Genomic DNA, 19,531 nt, shown 5'->3' with positions numbered 1-19,531 from the left:
GGTATTTGTTTGTTTTGGTTTTTATTTTTTGTTTTTAATTGTTTTTGGAAAAAAAAGATAAGGATATGTTATTTTTTGGGTTCCCAATCATTCTAACTTTTAAAAAGTTTTCAAACTGTTATTTGTTTATTATAACATTCTTTTTAGATATTTAACGATTTTATTTAAGAAAATTAAACGAAAAGCTTCTGATACTATTTACTTTAACGAAAAATCATATTTTTACTTTAAAAAATCAATCTTGATACTATTCACTTACAACACATTTTTCTCATTTTTGTTAAAATTCAAAGTTTTTAATTCATTTTCATTGGGTTTCCTTTTTATTTATGTAGCTTTTTGATAGGCGCCTCGTTTTTCTATCTGTTATTTTTAAGAATTTGATTAAATATTTTTTTTTATAATTTAATTAGAAATAGGTTTGATTATCTATGGTGTAAGTGATTTTATGATACATTTGGATTATTGGTATATTTTGTTCCTTAGTATTTTTAAAATGTAAAAGTACCAAAAATGGGCAAAAGTCGATAGGGTTATTTTCAAATTTACCATAAATTTTAAATACATTTTTTAAACAATTATACGTAAAATTTTAGCAAATATTCATGAAGTTTTCTTATGAAAGTATTAATGGCTTTTTCTAATGAAGGAAGGGCGTAATTCCTTTTTTGTTCAAATTGAACATTACTTTAGTTTAGCTGATCCCACTTAGTGGGGTAAGCCTTGATTATTGTTTTCGGTCATTGCTTTAGTTTTTTTATTAATAATAATGTCTTGTTGTTGTAGTTTCCTTAAAACAATTAACAAAACCTATTTGGCATTATTTATAAGGAAAACTAATGAAAAGGGCTTGAAAACTTTGAGTTTTAATGATAAGGACAAAATAAAGGGTAAAGTGAATAGTACCAGGATTGACTTTTTAGTGTAAAAATGTGGTTTTTCGTTAAAGTGAACAGTACCGGGTGCTTTTCGTTAAAATTCCCTTGTTTATACCATATTTAGAGCCTCGTATTTAGATCTCATATAAATACTCGAGGGACTTAAATGTAATTATGTGATAAAGAAAGGGGTAAATATGTAATAAGTGATGAGTCCTTATTCTATAAAAGGACTCCTCACCCTTACAATTAGGGGAGGTCATTTCCTAAGCCTTCTCACCCCTCTCACATCCCTTCTGATATTCAGAGGTTCTCTCCCCTCACCTCTCACATAAATACATAATCAGTGTGGACATAACCCAAACCTTGAGGTGAACCACGATACATCTTGTGTTATGTACATTACTTGCAGATCCACGGTTGGATTTACGTTGTTCCTAGAACCTCCTGTTTTGTGCATCAAAATCTCTGTCAAAATCTCATCCACATTCAGGGGTAAAAAGGTTATTTCATTCTTTTTTTTCTTTTCTTTTTGGAAATTGCATTTTTTTATAATCAACAAAAATATAAGGAAAAAATAAAAATAATTAATCTCTTCCCAATCCCTATCATTGCCAGCCGCAGCCGCAGCCACAACAACCACCTACCACCTATTCCCCTCTCTCCCACATAACCCTAGTCATCCCGTCCACCACTATTTGTCTTAAAATGAAACTAAATTCAATGTTTGTATAATAATTTATATTCTAACTTAAACGCAGTTGGGTATTTTGTGATTTTTTAAATCTTGAATTTGAACTCTTGACTCTCTTGAAATGAAAAAGTCTGATAATATGAATCTTGTAATTTTATTGTTTATTTATTTATTTTATTGTAGTGCTAAAAGTTTTAAAAATAAAAAAAATTTATGTTCATATGACGCTTTATGATTGGCCGATAAAATCAATAAAAACAAAAATAACAAATTTACCTCTACAAATAACAAAAGAATGAGAAAAAATTCAATTTGAACTATGATGAATAACGAATTTCACCCCAAAATTACAATTAATAACTTTCTCGCCGCATGTTCTATTTAAATGTATGTATCACCACAACGATCGCGAAATTTTTTTGGCCTAAATAAAAAGAGCGAATCGCAACGCAATCAAAATCCTTCAAAAATTCCAGCTGAAATTTGTCTGTTCAAATCGAAAACTTCAAAATCCAATTTTTTTTGGAATTTGGGAAAAATCCGACGGAAATCGGAACGACGGTCGCAGGTGTTAATAGGCTATTTGATTGAAAAAGAGAAGCACTCAGAGAGTTGTAATCGATGGGGAAGAGGAAAGAGCGTCGTCTTGCAGCTAAGACCAGCGCTGGTCGCAGAGTCAAGCTCGATCTCTTCGCGGAACCCTCTGGTAATCTCTCTCTATGTGTATATATATGTATGTATGTATGCATGCATGTATGTATGCATGTATGTATGTATGTATGTATGCATGCTTGTATGTGTGTGTATTTGTTCTTGAATTATTGAGACTACCCATTACCCTGTTTAGGAATTTTTTAAAGTAATTATGTATTGATTAGCTTGTCTGAAAAGATTTTGACAGGAAAGAGGTTTACTTTAGATTAATGGTGGATTGAAGGTCTCTTATTACCAACAATTTCGATATTCTGCTTATGTAATGAGTATAAGTGCTTTTGCTAGAAGTGCTTTTCTTATAACCATGTTGAAATTTTTATTATAAAGGCAAGTGCTTAGCAGTCCCAAACAGGTTCTAAGTATCGTTACCGACGTTATTTTTGAGTAAAGATGACATCTTGTGTTGCGGGATTGGGTAAATATATAAATGGTTTGTTTGGAGTTTGTATGGATTTTGGGGTGTTATGTTGAGGAGCTTTGTTTTGCTTTTATAGGAGATTTGGGTGGCTCTGCTGGACACGATGAACATGGAGACGAAACTAAATCCAAAGGCCATGCTGGGTTACCCAATTCACCATCTTCTTCAGGTGGGTTCCGTCAGTTTTCTTCAAAAAGGACTTTGTAGAGAGGACATGTGTGCTCAACATAATGTAGATCGGTGGAATTTGGATACTATATGTGCAAGACATGTTATGTTATTCGCCCCCCGAGATTTTGTTTTCAGACTGTAGGGTGGCTGTTGTCATGTTAAGAACATTTGTTGTCAAACCATCTCGGACCCTGCCACAGTGAAATTATGAGTCATTCCCATTCATTATGCCCTTTCTGGCAGCTGCAAAGCATTTTGGAGAGTTCGGCTGGGAATTTTTTCTATCGGTTCGTATATCCTGGCTTTATTTTACATTGTACTTGCTGACGTTTTTCTTCCTTGTGTAACAGGTGGCTGCAATGAAGAGATCCTAATCTTCTAATTTCAAATTTACATATTGCATTCTTAGACAACTTTTTCCTCCTCAATCTTAGTTGCTCTTACTTCCGTTCTACATTAGTACTCCAGCTGTTTGTTTGTTTGGGTGCTGATAAGTTGGTGATTACTAAGTATATATCTCTATCAAAAGATTAGTAAGTAGATAATTTGATGGATTTGGTGGTGTTTGACATGCTAGTATTATTATGTCTGCAGGTCAGAAACCACAAAATCCGCTGCTATTACTTGGGCAATATAGTGATGACGAGTTGGATGATGATTCAAATCATAGCAATGCTTCTGTAGAAAATTCTTCGCCTGACAAAAATGATGAGGTAATTAAATAAATTTCTCTATTTTCTGCCATTTCTGAGAAGCGTGGTGAGCAGTACTTTACACTATTCTAGGGTTTAGGGTTTAGATGTCAAGACATACTAAGTTGGGTTTCACTGTAAGCAGTAACGCTCAAGCTAGGTACTAAAAGTAAATTCTGTCCACCTCACAAACCGGTCTTTTTGTGTTTACTCCACCTGCTAAATGATGTGCCTCTTTCAGGTTAAGAGTTCGCTTGGTGAATCTCATCAGCATTTGGATTCTGATGCTAGTGAAGACCTTGCTTCTCAGAAGGTTGAGAAACAGGGAGGTAGTACAAATTCTGCCCAGCAAGATTGTGACAAGAACATGGAGGACAGTGATAAAAGAGAAAATGATGATATCATCTCTAGTGATTTACTTACAGAATCTGATTTGATTGAACAAATCTCTGTTCCTGAAACCTCTAGTGTACAAGTCATTGGAGATGTTAGTTCAGGTTGGAAGATTGTAATGCATGAAGAGAGTAATAGCTATTATTACTGGAATACTGAAACTGGCGAAACTTCATGGGAAGTCCCTGATGTTTTAGCCCAGGAAACAAAGTTCGGTGACCAGGAAACGCCTACTACTGCCGGAACAACAGATAATGTTCCTGTTGGTACAGAAGGGGCTAACGCTTCTGATGTGAAGTTAGATGGTTTCTCTAATTCTGTCACAGTTGAAGGGGACGCCAATATAATCCATCATGGAATAGAATCGCATGGGCATGGGTCCCAAATGGACAAATGGAATCTAGAATTCAATGAAGGAGCCACTCACGATACAATGGCTAATGAAGATTCTGAATCAGCGATTGATCTCTCCTCTGGTCTCATCAAACATTGTGAGGTGTTGTTAGAAAGATTGAAGTCACTACAAGGGTACGACATGTTTTGCCCTTCTTTCCCCAACCCACCCACAACACAAGCATCCGGTTTTCTTAAATTTATTTGTTTGATTATTCATTTAGATTCATTTGTATGTTACCCTTTGTTTTTGTTCTTTTCTTTTAGATGTTTAATAAATTAGTCTATATGTTTCAGGTCGAAGGACCCACTGCCAGGTCTCACATGGATCTCAAAGTACACTATGGAAGTTGAGATAAGGCTATTTGATATTAAGTCTCTTTTATCTCATGGTCCATCTCTGCTTCCATTTTGGATGCACTCTGAAAGACAACTTAAACAACTAGAGAGTGCTATTAAAGATGAAACGTCCAAGATTGTTAAATCTCTACGGTCAAATCAAGTTGAGACAACATCTCCATCTTTCTGCCAGGGAGAAAACAATTTTCAGGAAAGCATGGGGTATCAAACTGAAGTAGATCAAGTTGGAACTCTGAACGATCGTCATTTTGCTCCTATTGTTGATACATCAGCGATGGTTTCTAAAGATCAAGATGTTAACAGTTCTGGTGCAAATTCTGAGCATGTGTCTGCATCTGTCTCTCCTCCTAGACATACGAATAGTAGCGAAAGTGAACAAGTCAATGGGGTGGTAGTTCCCGATGACTCGACTACCAAAAATGAGATTTGTTTTGGGGAAGAGGTTGATATGGATGTAGACATGGAAGTTGAAGAGTCAAACTCTGCAGGAGATACAACTATAGAATATGCATTGAATTCCAAGGAGTTTGCTCCACCAGAGCAGCCAATTCATCCTAGTCCACCTTCTATATACACATCTTTAGTGTCAGAGGATACGTTCACTGTTCCACCTCCCCCTGATGAGGAATGGATTCCCCCACCACCACCAGATAATGAACAAATTCCTCCGCCCCCACCTGATGAGCCACCACCTGAGCCCCCATATCCTCCTCATCCATCTTACCATGAAACAGCTCAACCTCCTTATGTAGAGCAATATAATTATTCCTATCCAGCTTCCAGTTTTGGGTATTATGGACATACCGTCACTGAAGCTTCTAACACTAATTTTTTTGGACATCCTGAAGGATCGCAAGTAGTTATACCCCCGGCACCACTTTACTATGGTGCAGTTCCTAGCACCTACATGGATACTGCTCAGGTTGCGGTTAACCCTGTTGAGTCTGTCACATATTATGGGCTTCAAGATGGCATAGTACCTGCTGCTCCTGTAGTCGGTAGTGTAGAGCCGTTGCAGTTTCACAGCAAGTCTGCTCCTCTAAGCTATGGAAACCTGGCATCTGATCAGACTGGATCCATCAACTCCCATTCAGGAGCAGGCAGTAGCGCTTCAAATGTGAATATTAAGTGTTTTTCTGTTGATAGTGGGAATGGTGGGGGATGTATCAAGGTTTCTTCTACCACATCCACAATTCAAGCACCTGCAACTGTTTCTGTGCCATCAACTAATTCAGTCCCTACCGCTGCATCTATTACTGCTACATCAGTGGCTACCAAGGTTCAATCTAAAGGTAAAGATTTTGAAACCTAATTAAATTGGGTAATTTTCTTTTCATGACGTTCTTCTTTGTCATCCTACTTCACGTGAATGATGGATTTAATCTATGACAGGTCTTAGTGACTCGCATATGATTATAAGTGTACTCATTACTTTCCTTTTCTCTTATTCAGTTCCAAGGACGAAAAAGCGGACAATTGCAGCTGCTTCCTCCTTGAGGTCTAATAAGAAAGTGTCTAGTTTAGTAGACAAGGTATGTTTTTGTCTAATTCTTTCATATCCCTACTTGCGTCGTATAATTATCGATCCCCTAATTTTGTTTCAATTTAACCAGTGGAAAGCAGCAAAAGAGGAGTTGCTTGAAGACGAGGAGGAACCTGAAAATGCATATGAGTTGTTAGAGTGGAAGCGACAAAGGGGAATAGAGGTTTGCGCTGGACTTTATTTGTACAGTAATGCGTTTTGGGCCTTTTGGCTCATTCTGGTTTCTTACGTTCCTATTGTTGCAGGAATGGTATGCACAACAAATTACCAGCGGAGAGGCCAAAGATAACGCTAATTTTCAGCGTCTGGGTGGCGACTGGTAGGGTAACCTAAATTATTATGTTAACATGTCACTGTAAATTCTAAGTTTGCACTTACATTCATTTATTTTTGGGATGACTTGGTCACTTTCACCAAGTCTTTAGACACTGAGTTTCATGTTACATCAACTTTCTTCTGATGTGCTAGTTCTGTTTCCTGCAGGCGTGAGAAAGTGAAGCGAAGAAAAGCTCAATTAGCCCGGGAAGCTGCAAAAACTGCAGCAGCATCTGCATCTGAGGCTCCTACTGATGGGAACAAGCACCCTGATCTGACCGAACAATCAAACGGTCTCCCACCCGGATGGCAGGTAAATCTCTTACTGAGCACATCAGTAGTTGTATTCCTTAATAGGCTTTGATGTCTGCTTTAAACAAGGGTTGTTGCTTATCGACATTTCTGTTTAAGTTGATCCTGGTCGCGTTGAAACCCACTAAGAAAGAACTTACACCTAGAGTCTTACTCGCCTTCTTGGTTATGTGCTTATTGTTTAATCCGTTAATGTGAAGCACTTATTTTTCTCTGGCTTAGACGGAAGGGAGTTACTTGTTCAAAAGCTGATTTTCTTCTTTTCGACTTCTGCAGGCCTACTGGGACGAATCTTCAAAGCAGGTTTACTACGGAAATACCGTGACCTCGGAAACTACATGGACGAAACCAACAAAATGAGTCTTCAAATTTTTGAGAGATTTTTAAATAGATAGGATTAATTACAGTGATTTGTTATTGCTTTTTGTAATCTAGGGGTTGGATTAGGAATACATTCTGCTATACAATAACAAATTTTTGCCAATTTATTGTTTGGGAAGGAAATAAGACTTCCACAAACGGGTTGTATTAGTTGTGTTCGTGTCATTTTCGGGTCATATCCTTTATTTTAACAGGTTGTGTAATGTCAAACTGTTATTGTAGCGGGTTATTAACATGTAACCTAACAACGAGCCGATTCGTTAACAGGTCATGTGGATCATGTAAGAAATTGTCATGCTTAATATCAATACAATTGACAAATGATATCTTATCGAGTTTGAACAGGTGATCCAATAACAATTTGACTTGTTAATGGGTTCTTAACGAGTGACTCGATAATAATCTGACTTGTTAACAGATGATTTGAAATCTGTTATTTCGTGTCGTTTTGTATTGAGTTTATAGGTTGTGCAAGAAATTGCTAGGCCTTGCTCCCTCGTGGAGAAATCGTCGATGACTCCAAATTTAGCGAATCGATCAAGCTAAAAACTAAAAACGAAAGGTTTATTAGATCGTGTTGGTCAGTGCATGAAATATGAAAACGAATACAAAGCTGTGTTGAATGTTGATGCCTAAATATTAGGCAACCGTACATTAAACAGATCTTTTTCGAAGTATAAAAGTTGATTATTATTCATTTGCGCAGAAAAAATACAATGCAAAATCTTCACAATACGTCCGCTCTAATTCCATCACCTTCTCCTATTTTCTCTATATGAACCCTCACTTTCTTTATCCTTTAAGAAGCTTAGGAAAAGTAGAAAGCCGAAAAAGGCAAAGCCTCCGGACCAGTTGCCTCCACCGCCGCCTCCACCGCCACCACCATCACCATCGTCACGAGGAGGGAAGCCACTCCCACCATCATCAAGCAGTGGAGACTTCTCCTTGCCTGCAGTTGCACGCAATCAACTGTTAGATGACTTCATTTCAGGAATTCAGGCAGAGAAACACGGCTTGCAAAGTACACGCACATTTCTATGTGAATTCTAAATAACTGTTGAATCCAAGGCTGCGAAAGAAGCATTTATGTTCCGCAAACACTCATCTCTAATGTTTCAAAACGATTTTTTCTGCAGCACTAGTAAGAGATTAATACAAAATATCGGCCCTTACCAGGAAGATGTGTAATTGTTGGAGCCTCACGTGTAACAGTCTGCGTTTGTTCTGCACCGCATCTGGCATTCTGCAAAATAAAAGAGCAAAATCAAAACTTCTTTTCCTTTTTGTTCCTTGACTGAGGAAGTTAGGATCGATTCAGAAGGAAGAAACGAACAACTATAAGAAGCAAGAACAAAACGTAGACTCCATAATTTGAATAACGTTTTAAACAGCTATGCAAAAACAATTTCTCGGTGCTTATTTTAGGTCATGCAAACTTAAGTGCAAAATTTAAAAGTAGTACAAATAACTGGACCAGGTAACTGATTAATTCCAGACATTTGTAGCCAATAACTCAACTCAGGTGAATGAATTTTAAAAAACCATGCCCGTATCTTGCTTGCATCACCAATATGAAAAGGAACAAAATGCATTGGCTTATCCTACAGGGTCACCATTCTCGGGGTTCAAATCAATGAATTCATGATCCATAAATGCTTCGGTTATCTTTAATTGCTACGGAAGAGTATAGGATAGCAATCCATTATGCAACAAACCAAAACTATATTCCTATGTAAAGGCAAGGTAAGAAATGATAATAGATATGAGAGAACGAACTAACCAAAGCACTAGCGCATATTACAGAAGCAGACTGTGTTCGACAGGAAACCATGACTGGATTTCTTCTCTCGAGTGGAAACTGTGCAAGCCCCACCGCTCCCATCTTAAGATGCACCATTTTTCCATCAACATGTACCTTTTTCGGTCCACGGCTAGAAAGCTTAAATTGTCCACGGCATTGACCTACTGTTCTCACATACACAACCAAACATTACAACAATCACATGCCATTCTCAAAAGAAAACCCTACAAATATCATCAAACTGAAAATTCCGACAAACAGAGTTACGGAAAAAAGTTCTTCACAGAGAAACTCTTGTTACAAAATCCCATAAACGAGCAATCAAAATCGATAGGAAAATCAAATAACAGAATCTGTGAGCCTTCAAAACCACAGAAATTTAGGAATTGAATGTCATAAGTACCTGCTGGCAATACAGGCGAGTTAACGATTGTACTTGCAGCAGTCAACATTGGCATCTTGGTGACAAAGATCACCTGAAAAAACATAGAATTAGGACATAAATATTCATAGCGGCACACGATTGGGAATTTGCCAAACCCTACTTCTGCTAAAGCTACAAGTTATTGATTAAGATTAAATTGAAGGGAAAATGAAAATGAAAATGGTAAACAAATATTAATCAGATCATTTATATCTAATAAATAATGGGTTATGTTTGTTTTCATGAATTCTGGCTCAAAATATTAACTACAAATTAAAAAAGAAATCGAAATTTAATTACTTTTTGAGGTAAAATTTATCAGAACCCAATCTCCATACCCGATAAAGACTCCTCCTTTGGACCTCAGAAGCAGCAGAAAAGCCTGAAGCAGAAAACCCCTTTCAAAAACCCTAACCCTAAATCGTCTGCAACTGCGAAACTGGAGGAGGAAATTTTGAAGTTTTGTGGAGGTGGAGGTTTGGGTGTTGATTTTGGTGTGGACGCCAATGGAAACTATGGAGGGCGGCGAAATAACGGCCTAAATGCCCAACGGTGTCGTTTTGTCTTCAGTTTTGTTATCGTCTTGGACAGCTTGACTGGGCCTAATCCTTACCCATATCTTCTGTCCGGCCTGCAAAACAAAAGACCACTTCAATACACCCCCAAAATTTAATTTCCTTACCACCCCAAAATTCCAAAAATAAAAATAAAATCAATTAAAACAATGAAGAGGTTAAGGTTTAGGGGAGCATAAAATAAAACTTTTTTTTTTTCTTCTCAGATTTCATCTTGCAATCGAATCGAATTCAATCTAGTTGGTTTCGAGTTTCTTTGATGTTGTAGGAGGTGAAGAGAGAAATAAGACGATATTTCAAATTACTCTAATTTACGAAAAAATGGTTTCAAGTTTCTTGATGTCGTAGGCCGTTGTGAGTAGGTTAAAAGTTTGACCATGACAACTCTGCAGTCGACCTACCCTCAAAGGAGGCGAGGATAGAAAGGAGATGTGGTTTTGTGACCATAACACTTTAACGGAGTATTACTAATTCACATGCGAATTTTTAGGGTATAATATTGATAATTATAAATTACACGAATGTATTATGTATTGAACATGAGTTCATTGATAACTCTAATTAATTATGATGAGAAGAGAAGAAGGTGGGTGACGGTCAAATGACGTGTGCATAATTGGGTTACATGTAAGCTGTTCAAATCCGTATGTCTACTTGGTTCTTATTACACGTGGATTCCAAGTGATTAGTCAAGTTGTTTTGCACGGATTGTTAGGGTGAGTTCATCTTCAACTTGATGGATTTTATCATTTTGCACGGATTCCATACGTTATTGTTTTGGGTTTCACTTCTAGTTCTGGTGAATTATACGATGGTGACTATAAGGTTTAAATGCTTTTGAGAGTTTTTTCGTCCCAAAGAATGGTGGACTGTCGTGGTAAAGTTACCAGCTGGTTTTTTTTTTTTTTTTTTTTTTTTTTTAAGTTTGTTTGCATGTTGACGTCATAATTTGAGAACCATAAAAATTGAAAACCACCGAGAGCCAAATTATAACTTTATTACATATCTCCAAAAAGAAAAAGGAATCCCTTAACGATTTGGAAATCAATTAGAATTAGGGTAGGATTAAGAAACTGGCTCAGTACTATATATACGTGCTCCGCCTCATGTTTTCTTTCACCAAACTCCCTTGTTGAAACTAACCTAGCTCTCTCCTCTCCCATGGATCCCAAGTTTGCACTCCGTTTTCTTCTTGTTCTCCTCCTCGTTTCACCTCTTTTTGTCACCAACACAATGCAAGCTGAAGCTGTCCAACCCTACGAAGAAACAAACCAACATGAACCATCGGAGCCGACCAACAGCGGTATGGTGTCAGCCGTACTCTCTGACAAAGGGTATCACGCCATGTCACTTACCCTAGACAGGATTCTTGAGGCTATAAACCCTAACGCCACTCTTACCCTCTTTTGCCCACAAGACAAGGCTTTCTTCAACTCCAAGTACCCACAGCCTCCATTGACGCTCCTCAAGTACCATGCTGTGCCATTCAAGATGGACAAGGATTCCATGGAGGCCTCTTTTCGTCACGGTTCCAAGGTTGACACTCTTCTGCCGGGTCATCCTCTCGTTGTTACTTCCCTACCGGGCGGCGCCGGCGCACATGGACATGCTTCTCTTAACCTAGTCAAAGTCACTGAGTGGGATCTCTATAACAACGGACGGCTGATCGTTCATGGGGTTGAGGACTTCTTCGATCCGGCTTTCCAAACCCTAAGGTATCCACAGTTCGACGTGGTTGCGAAAGATGTTGTTAGTTCTGGTGGATCTTGGCTCAAGAAAGCAACAGAGAATTGGTTTCTTTTATTCTAAGCCTTCGAAGACGAATGATGTTCACTATTCTCCTTTAGGTTCTTGGTTATGTATCAAGTTAATTGATTAAATTTTTTTAACTTTTTTTTAATCACAATTAATTTTTTTTAACTATGTTTGAATTTTGATGAATCTTTTTTTATGTTCTGCTGGTTCTTTCTTTTTGTTCTTATTTGCTGAATAAGAAATATGCACTCATAGAATCGAATACAAAATTTTAATCAAAGATATATTCTTGAGCGCCGATCAACAAACAGTAAAGGGTACTAAACCGTGATTTATATATACTAGAACCGTTTCATCCCTCTAAAACTTCTAATTCAAGTTCATATATAATCTGAACCGCCAATGTCCATCTACATTAATCCACATTACACGTTTAATCGGTGAATCAATTTTCAATCACAATTAGGTAAGTTCTTTTCTCCTTCCCAGAAATAGTTGTGGCTGAAATATGTTAGGCCTCATAGATTAAAGATTTCTTGATGCTGGTTATTCTGTGGTTAATCCGAAATTCCGAAGTCCGAATCCTCATCTCTCAACATCCTTTTACGAAATAAAAGGAAACAATACGTGCTTTAGCATAAACAAAAACAGTTTGAATTAAATTTATAATGTATACTAATCAATAGATACTAACAAATTTATACAACACTCATCACATGTAAGTTCGGCTTTTCTTGATACCCAAAATTCATCAGGATCTTCGTTTTGGTGTTGACAGTATATATTATATATATTATTTTTCTTATGTTGAAGAAGCTACACGCATGCATGCCAAATATTCACTCAACTCAACATTTTTCCATATGATCAGAAGAAGTTACTGAGCAGGGACTGAGTCATTAAGGGGACTAGGCTCTACTTTTCGGTTCTCGAGCTCCGAGAGGTTGGAGCCGACGGAGCTCCCTACACGGCTGAGGCCCGAGCCGAAACTTGAAGTTCGGTGGTGTCTGCAGCGGAATGAGCCAACATGGGTGGTTGGGGAGCAGAGGCAGTTCTTCCACCTTGCTGATTTTGGAGTACCTCCTTGTGATGTTGGTGAACCAAGCATGTGATTATGCTTCCTCAAATCCTCTATGGTAAATTCTGGTATGGTTAGGTTTTGACCCTTGCACTTGATCGTCCTTGGGGTTCGGGGATTTTGCTCCACCTTTTCAGCCATATTTTTCTGTCAAGCGTCAACCAAAAAGAAAAATAACGACCGTTATTATACATGTATTCACCCATGCACTCGAGATTTTGAGTCCAACAACGATATGTTTAAAGAGAAAAGGTTCTTAAGATACTAGATTTCCAACGATACATACACTTTTCTGGCATGTTTATTCACATAGAACGCATACTGAAATGATTAGGGATGATTCTCGACTTTCTGCGTGTTTACTAACACACGATCATCAAAATTATACCGATTCATGACTTTTTCCGTAGTGTCATTCATCAAACAATTCGATGGCTGAGATATATAAAGCGATCGGAGGATGGCAATGATGCAAGCATTGTGTTAAACTCATTATCAAATATTCAAAATCGATTAGAAAAAACAAACACATAGAATAAACGAAAGAAAACGTTTGAAATCAGAAGATTTTGACAAGAAAAGTATATATGTAAACCTGCAGGAGAATACTTGGGAAATGGTAGAAGTTCTTCCCCAATCGCCAGAAAAAATGTTGTCTGGCTTCTTGCAAGGAGAGAAGGGTGAGATGGTGAAAGGAGGTGCTACCACATTTATCTTTCAACCCACCCCCTTAACAAAATGGAAGAAAATCTTGATTTGAAATATGAACAAATTTGACAGCAGTCACAAATAGCTGAATTTTTGGGCTTCAAGTTTCAACCACTTCTTTTTTTGGAGTTGCAAGTTTGTGGTGTCTCCTTCATCACAAGTTTGTAGCCACTAATTTCCATTTTTTCCATCCCTAAATATTTTTTATTTTTAACTAATTATTGTGCCAAGAAAAAAGAACAGAATAACAGCTTTCCAAAGCCAGAAGTACCATTGGCCAATAGTACAACTCAATATTTATTGAAAAAAATACAGGGCGATCCCAAGCCAACAAGACTCTTCGCTTTATGAGGGTCAGGAGAAAACTCTATAGTATGCAGTGGGTCAGGAGAAAACTCTATAGTATGCAGTCTTACTGTCGTCTTCACGACTCGATCCTGTAACCTTTCGGTTACAAAGAAATAATATTTCTATACCGCCAAGGCTCGCCCTCACAACTCAATATTTGTTAATTCATAAAATAGGTAATCACCTTCCATTCTAAAATTAACCAAAATGGTTAGTAGTTCTGAATTTTAATAAGAAAAAGATAAAAAAGAGAGGAGAGTATACAAAAATAAACGAGTCTCGAAGCTACTAGATAAAACTGAAAATTACGTTGCAAGTGGATTGTAGTTCAATTGGTTAAGAGCATTCGACCTTGCACTCGAGGTTCCTGTTTGAATTCCCCTCCCATAGTTTACTATTGATTATCCTATTGTTTGTCAAAGAAACTGAAAATTAAGTTCTGAATGTCAAATTATTGATCATAATTTGGTTGTGCTGGATATATGTCTGCATGTACATCTCTATGTTAACTAGAACGCTTTCTTATGTGCACACACTATGCATCGGTCATGCAAGTGCAGGAAATTACTTTTACTGCAACATTTCTGTAAGAGACTAGCATACTAAGCCGGGCAGGAATCTGCACAAGAGCTGCAAAGTAAGTGGCATTTGCTTCAGGGTGGCATGGAGTCACAAGGAACAAAATTGACCTCTGAATACAATACAACACAGCATCTTTGAGTCCTTTTTTTTCCGATAACGGCAAATAAATCAACTTATGAGTCTAATTTCTCCAAGGCCAAAAAGCCGAAATCTTACAACATAAAAATACAATTAATGAAAGTCACCAAAATTGACATAGTTTGGCCTAACAGATTCAGCAGGGGAGTTTTTCACCGGAAATCCGAAGCAGGAAAACCAGAAGAGAAGGGATACAAACGTGTTTTGCTTTTTCTACTGTCCCTTGTCGTAGTCAATTATTAGAAAATGAGGCAGTAACATTGCCGTTGCTAAGCATTCGGTATCTGCTTCCTTCTTTGCTTACTTCTGCCTCTTGTATATCTTTGCCAAGAATGATTTCAGCACTGCCTGTACTGCTTTACTTGAATGAGATTCAATCAATTTTGTAAGTTTCTGGTAACTGCTGCTCTCATACTCCAGAAACACACCCTAAAACCGCAAGTGAAATAAAATGGTAATGTTAAAACCTTTGGTTCGAAATACAGAAAAAAAGGCACAAGAAATAATCCCTTGATGTTATGCAATATGTTTTCCAGGCTTCAAGATGCGGTTCCAGAAAAGTAAAGTAAAGTAGAACAAGAAGATGGAGAGAATAACCTCAAGATCAAGGACTTTGTATAGTTCTTTTACTTTTGCAATACATGTTTCGTCATCTTTCCCATAATTCTCCTGGTAACATAACACAAACATGAATACATGTAATCAAGAACTATAACACCGGGACTAGTATACAATACATTAGAATATAGATTTACTTGCTTACGTGTAATAGTTTCTTTTGTTCCTCACTAGCAATTTCTAAAGCTTTCACAACCAACCAAGAGCACTTGAAGTCTTGAATATCAGTCCCAACCTAATATTTCAAATGACAAACACTTGGTTCATAACGCTTCGATGGTAGGGAATTGCATGACCAAAAGCCAAATGAGTATAGCTTAAAATATACCTTTCCTATCACTTCGGGCTCACCAAAACAATCCAAATAATCATCCTACAAAATACATCAGCATATCATTCAGTTAAAATAAGAAAGAAGGGGCTTATATAGAAGGAAGAAAAAGAAAAATGGTGGTCATAAATTGGTCGGGGAGCTGTGGGTTTGGCAATCCTCCATTTCTTTTTCCCTAGTCATCCTACAGTTTATCAGCAATAAAATAATAGAGGATTTATACGTGAAATTAACTATTACCTGTACTTGAAAATAAGTTCCCATTTCAATAAGAATAGTCTTCACATCAGCATGGCGTTCAAGATCTTCGCCTGCCATTAGCAACGCGCATGCTACCTGAGTGCATAGATTGGTTATAAGCATAATTATGTCAGAAATTTCATCAAATCCTGGGATGAACGTTAATTGTTTTATATGGTTTCGGGTGTTCAGGAAGATAGAAACACATGAATCTAAACCAACTTCTTTTACGGAGGAAATCAAGCAAATAAAAACTTCGTTCTATAGAGGTTTTCGGCTATTCAAATATATGATCAGAAACCAAAAAATCTTCAAAATCTTCAGTTTCATTCACACAGAAAAGGACTACACCTAACAGCCTTTACATTACATGCCAATTAGAAAGCAGACTTTCTACCTACGTTAGGCACCATGGTTGAAATCTTCTCTAAGGCAAAATTGACAATTAACCGTTTTAGAGGGGGGTTGACTATAAAGATGAAATGAATCTGAGAACCATGAGCTATGAAAGCGTAAAAGAAATTTGTACTCACTGGAAGGTAAAAAGAGTAATAAGCGGTCTTGTACTGAACAATGCGGCGGTGACTGCATGAAAAGACAACCACTTGAGCATTAGAAACGGGAAAAGGAAATAGATTTAATTGGAAATCAATCATATAAATTTGAAACCGTCATAATATTTACTTACAGCGACAATGAGTACTTTGATAGATCTTTCTCTCCTTCATGAGTGGTAATTAAATCTATCAATTGTCCATGAGCTGTTTGAAACTCCACCTCATTAAATAAATCCAGCAGATCCACATAGTAGGGCTTTCCCCTAAAGTGCTTTTTGAGAACTCGTGGGATATGGTTGCGAAGTAGTATGCCATCATTCACAGCAATCATGCCAATCTAGGATTAACAATTATGAAATTTAGAATATTCATAGCAATTTAAAAGAGAAAGGCACAAAGAAAAGCATCAGTCGTGTTAGAGGCTCTAACCTTTGGTAGTCTGAACCAGCACTGCTGACCCCTACGTGTATGAGAGCCATCCATGATATCATCAAGAACAAGAAAATATGCTTGAAGCTGCAAAATTCAATAAAAATGAAGGTCAGAATTCAGTTGTAAGTTTGTAACCAATGCAGACGAGAGGTGTGGAGGTATGATAAACAGTAGGAGCCATTATGTGTTGTCCTACCCATTCAATACACCATCCAAGTGCGGATGAATGAAAAAATTCATCATCCGTTAGGTCCTTTCCATCCTTGAGTAATTTTAAGCTGTCAACAACGGATAAACCTCGATTCAACTTTCCTGCAAACAGCAAAAGCATTATGAGCAGAAGTTCTATCACAAAGAAGTCAAATAAAAATTAGAAATCGTGACATTTCTATACCTCCTGGCACAGTGTAGTCCAGCATCTGCAACAAACGGGGCACAATGATTCAATTAGGACATAGAAATATTAGTATGAAATAGGAATTAAGGTGTTCAGAACAATAGTAAAATTGAGAATAAACTTGTGCCATTGTAAAGACAAAGACTATATTTCCGTAATCTGTCAAACACTTTCTTCAAATTCACGGCCTTCTCAAACTCAAGACTTGTTTATACATAAATTGGCCTTCAACCCAATAGTCTAGGTGCAGAAGAACAACTACTAACCCAGACACATACACATATCCACACACACGTATACTTATACATCAGTGTATTTTAGATTTACTAACTGCTACTATAATTTCACCTTATATATGGATAAATCAAATCAGATACTCTTCCACATCAGTTATTTGACATTCACATTAACTAATAGGAACTTATCATTAGCACTCCAAAACCGTCATTCTACACTCCTCCCTTTATTTTACACTAAACAACAAGGAGTGCGGGATAACTTTTCTCAATTGCAAATAGCAGCTCTCTAATCGTATTTCCTGATAAGTATGTATTCCATCTTAATCATATTTTAGTCATTTTTCTAATCTTTGGCTCTTCTAAAGGCAATGCCTTGATTCATCAAGCCTCTCACCTCAGAAGATCACTGGTATAACTTTTCTCCTATTTTTGTGTTTGGAAATGCTTTTTTTTAATCAAATTTGGAAGTGTTTTTAAAATGATTGAAAGCGCTTTTAACGAAAAAAAATTTGAAAACTAAAATCACTTAAAGTGCTTCCTGCAACTGCAAGAAGCACTGGTTATGTGCTTTTAAAATGACTAAAAGCACTTTTAGCCGAAATGTTTATGGGTTTTAAAAGCAATTAAATGCTTCTTTTCCAGGATTCACTTGCACTTCTACTAAGAATTGGTTCCAAAAATATTTTCACCAAAAACACTTCCAGACGAGCCCAAAATCATGCGATAAATCTAATCTTTCAATCAAAACTAAATCATGGTAATTGAATGTCTCTGGTACTATAGGATTGGGCAGTTCATGTAGAATACCAAGCAAAACAAACATGCACAGCAAAGTCGTCTTACTTCGACGAAAAACAAATGCTTTCGAGCCAATTACGACTACCAAATCAGATCGGAACCGATACTACTACAAAATTTCAACAGAATCTCACCAATCTAAGCCTTAACAAACAATCCTATCAAAAATTTACAGCCAAGATTAAATCTTCCTCGATTCCAACACCTTCCTTTCGACAGAGTGAAGGATCACACCCCTCCCAAAATTCAAAGCAGAAAATCTTACAAAACTCAACTGGTGTAACAGTAACACCAACAATCAAAATATTTTAAAAAATCATTGAAAAAAGACTTAATCTTTCATTGCTATGCACATTGACTTATGAATTACAAGCAGATTAAAGGGGTAGATGGAAATACCCGTTCGACCCATTGACGAGAAACGTCCGTGAATTCGAAGGCCGGATCATTGAGAAGCTCAGATTTCAAAACAGAGTAAACGCCCAAGAACTTAGACCTCAAATCACCCATTTTCTCTGCAGATTTAGAGAGACTAGAGAGAGAAGGGTGAGGGGTGAGGGGTGAGGGGTGAGGAGGAGAAGGTATGAGCTTTTAAAACTAGAGTGGAAGAAAGAGGAGGAGGAGTTGGGTCTTTAAATGCCAGCCGGAGAAGGAGTTGTCTTTAAATGGCAGCACCCAAGCTTTGAACTCTAAAGAGAGAGTTTGGCAACAACTCACGTCTGGTTGGCTTTGGAATTATCATTTCGGGGATGTGATATTCACACATCATTTTTACTTCTTCCATATTTTTTTAGCTTTCGGCCGTCAGATCGGATGAATCGAAGAAGATCAATGAATATAAATTAACAAGGATATGTGAGAAATAAAAAAAAGGTGTGTAAATAGCACATCCCTTTTTTTATATCAGAAAAAGTATCCAATTAACCAAAAAAAGAAATTGAGAGAAAGAAAAAGACAAATTTGTTATTTACGTTAAAGAGATCAGATAGCGGCTTCATCATAATAAGTTTATTTTTATAGATACGAAAAAATTCACATAAACATTTTAGTTTTTCTTAATCACCATAATGTAATTTATTAGTACCATAATCAAACTCAAAATATGGCGTAGAAATACAAGTCTAAAATTTGTTTTCGATGACTGAACCATCATGCCGTCGTTAAAATAGGACAAATTAGTTTTTATCCAAGTTGTTGATCCAAGTTGTGCCCACCAATAATGATCCAAAGTAAACTTTGATAAGAT

General features: G+C 37.0%; 4 protein-coding genes and 1 long non-coding RNA gene across 9 annotated transcripts; 2 read left to right on the top strand and 3 right to left on the bottom strand.

Annotated features, from left to right (window-relative positions):
• The first annotated feature begins 1,846 nt into the window (after positions 1–1,846).
• LOC103447203 (uncharacterized) lies at positions 1,847–7,414 on the top strand. 4 transcript variants are annotated; one of them, XM_029087978.2, is made up of 10 exons: positions 1,847–2,278; positions 2,781–3,162; positions 3,470–3,588; positions 3,809–4,488; positions 4,651–6,005; positions 6,166–6,245; positions 6,327–6,419; positions 6,502–6,575; positions 6,740–6,884; positions 7,160–7,414. In XM_029087978.2, the coding sequence occupies exons 4-10, from the start codon at positions 3,935–3,937 to the stop codon at positions 7,241–7,243; spliced, it is 2,385 nt and encodes a 794-aa protein (XP_028943811.1). In that variant the 5' UTR covers positions 1,847–2,278; positions 2,781–3,162; positions 3,470–3,588; positions 3,809–3,934; the 3' UTR covers positions 7,244–7,414. The 4 variants fall into 4 exon arrangements, with proteins under 4 accessions (XP_028943811.1, XP_008384608.2, XP_028943810.1 ...); XM_008386386.4 differs by having other exon boundaries at positions 1,937–2,278; positions 2,781–2,873; XM_029087977.2 differs by having other exon boundaries at positions 1,981–2,278; positions 2,781–3,384.
• A 464-nt stretch (positions 7,415–7,878) lies between these two features.
• Positions 7,879–10,072, bottom strand: LOC103447202 (protein FERTILITY RESTORER RF2, mitochondrial-like). Of its 2 annotated transcripts, none has more exons than XM_008386384.4 (5): positions 9,828–10,072; positions 9,469–9,541; positions 9,045–9,229; positions 8,438–8,507; positions 7,879–8,213 (listed from the first exon to the last, which is right to left on the bottom strand). In XM_008386384.4, exons 2-5 carry the CDS (start codon positions 9,521–9,523, stop codon positions 8,017–8,019), a joined length of 507 nt encoding a protein of 168 aa, XP_008384606.2. In that variant the 5' UTR covers positions 9,524–9,541; positions 9,828–10,072; the 3' UTR covers positions 7,879–8,016. The 2 variants fall into 2 exon arrangements, with proteins under 2 accessions (XP_008384606.2, XP_008384607.2); XM_008386385.4 differs by having other exon boundaries at positions 9,045–9,226; positions 9,828–10,038.
• Positions 10,073–11,225: 1,153 nt separating this feature from the next.
• On the top strand, positions 11,226–11,873 carry LOC103447550 (putative fasciclin-like arabinogalactan protein 20). Its single transcript, XM_008386747.2, has one exon. The coding sequence runs from the start codon at positions 11,226–11,228 to the stop codon at positions 11,871–11,873; it is 648 nt and encodes a 215-aa protein (XP_008384969.2).
• Positions 11,874–12,450: 577 nt separating this feature from the next.
• On the bottom strand, positions 12,451–13,753 carry LOC139189669 (uncharacterized). The gene is made up of 2 exons (XR_011573509.1): positions 13,493–13,753; positions 12,451–13,044 (listed from the first exon to the last, which is right to left on the bottom strand). It is a non-coding gene; the product is annotated as an uncharacterized lncRNA (long non-coding RNA).
• A 946-nt stretch (positions 13,754–14,699) lies between these two features.
• On the bottom strand, positions 14,700–19,002 carry LOC103447197 (farnesyl pyrophosphate synthase-like). The gene is made up of 11 exons (XM_070807481.1): positions 18,685–19,002; positions 17,246–17,270; positions 17,048–17,163; positions 16,849–16,935; positions 16,551–16,756; positions 16,396–16,447; positions 15,863–15,958; positions 15,620–15,664; positions 15,437–15,526; positions 15,271–15,342; positions 14,700–15,102 (listed from the first exon to the last, which is right to left on the bottom strand). The coding sequence occupies exons 1-11, from the start codon at positions 18,793–18,795 to the stop codon at positions 14,974–14,976; spliced, it is 1,029 nt and encodes a 342-aa protein (XP_070663582.1). The 5' UTR covers positions 18,796–19,002; the 3' UTR covers positions 14,700–14,973.
• Between the last annotated feature and the right edge of the window lie 529 nt (positions 19,003–19,531).

This window comes from Malus domestica, chromosome 11 (genome assembly GCF_042453785.1).
Source record: "Malus domestica chromosome 11, GDT2T_hap1".
In the NCBI taxonomy this organism is placed as follows: Eukaryota; Viridiplantae; Streptophyta; class Magnoliopsida; order Rosales; family Rosaceae; genus Malus; species Malus domestica.
Note: the sequence above shows the minus strand (reverse complement) of the source record. Positions and strands in the feature narration are given on the sequence as shown.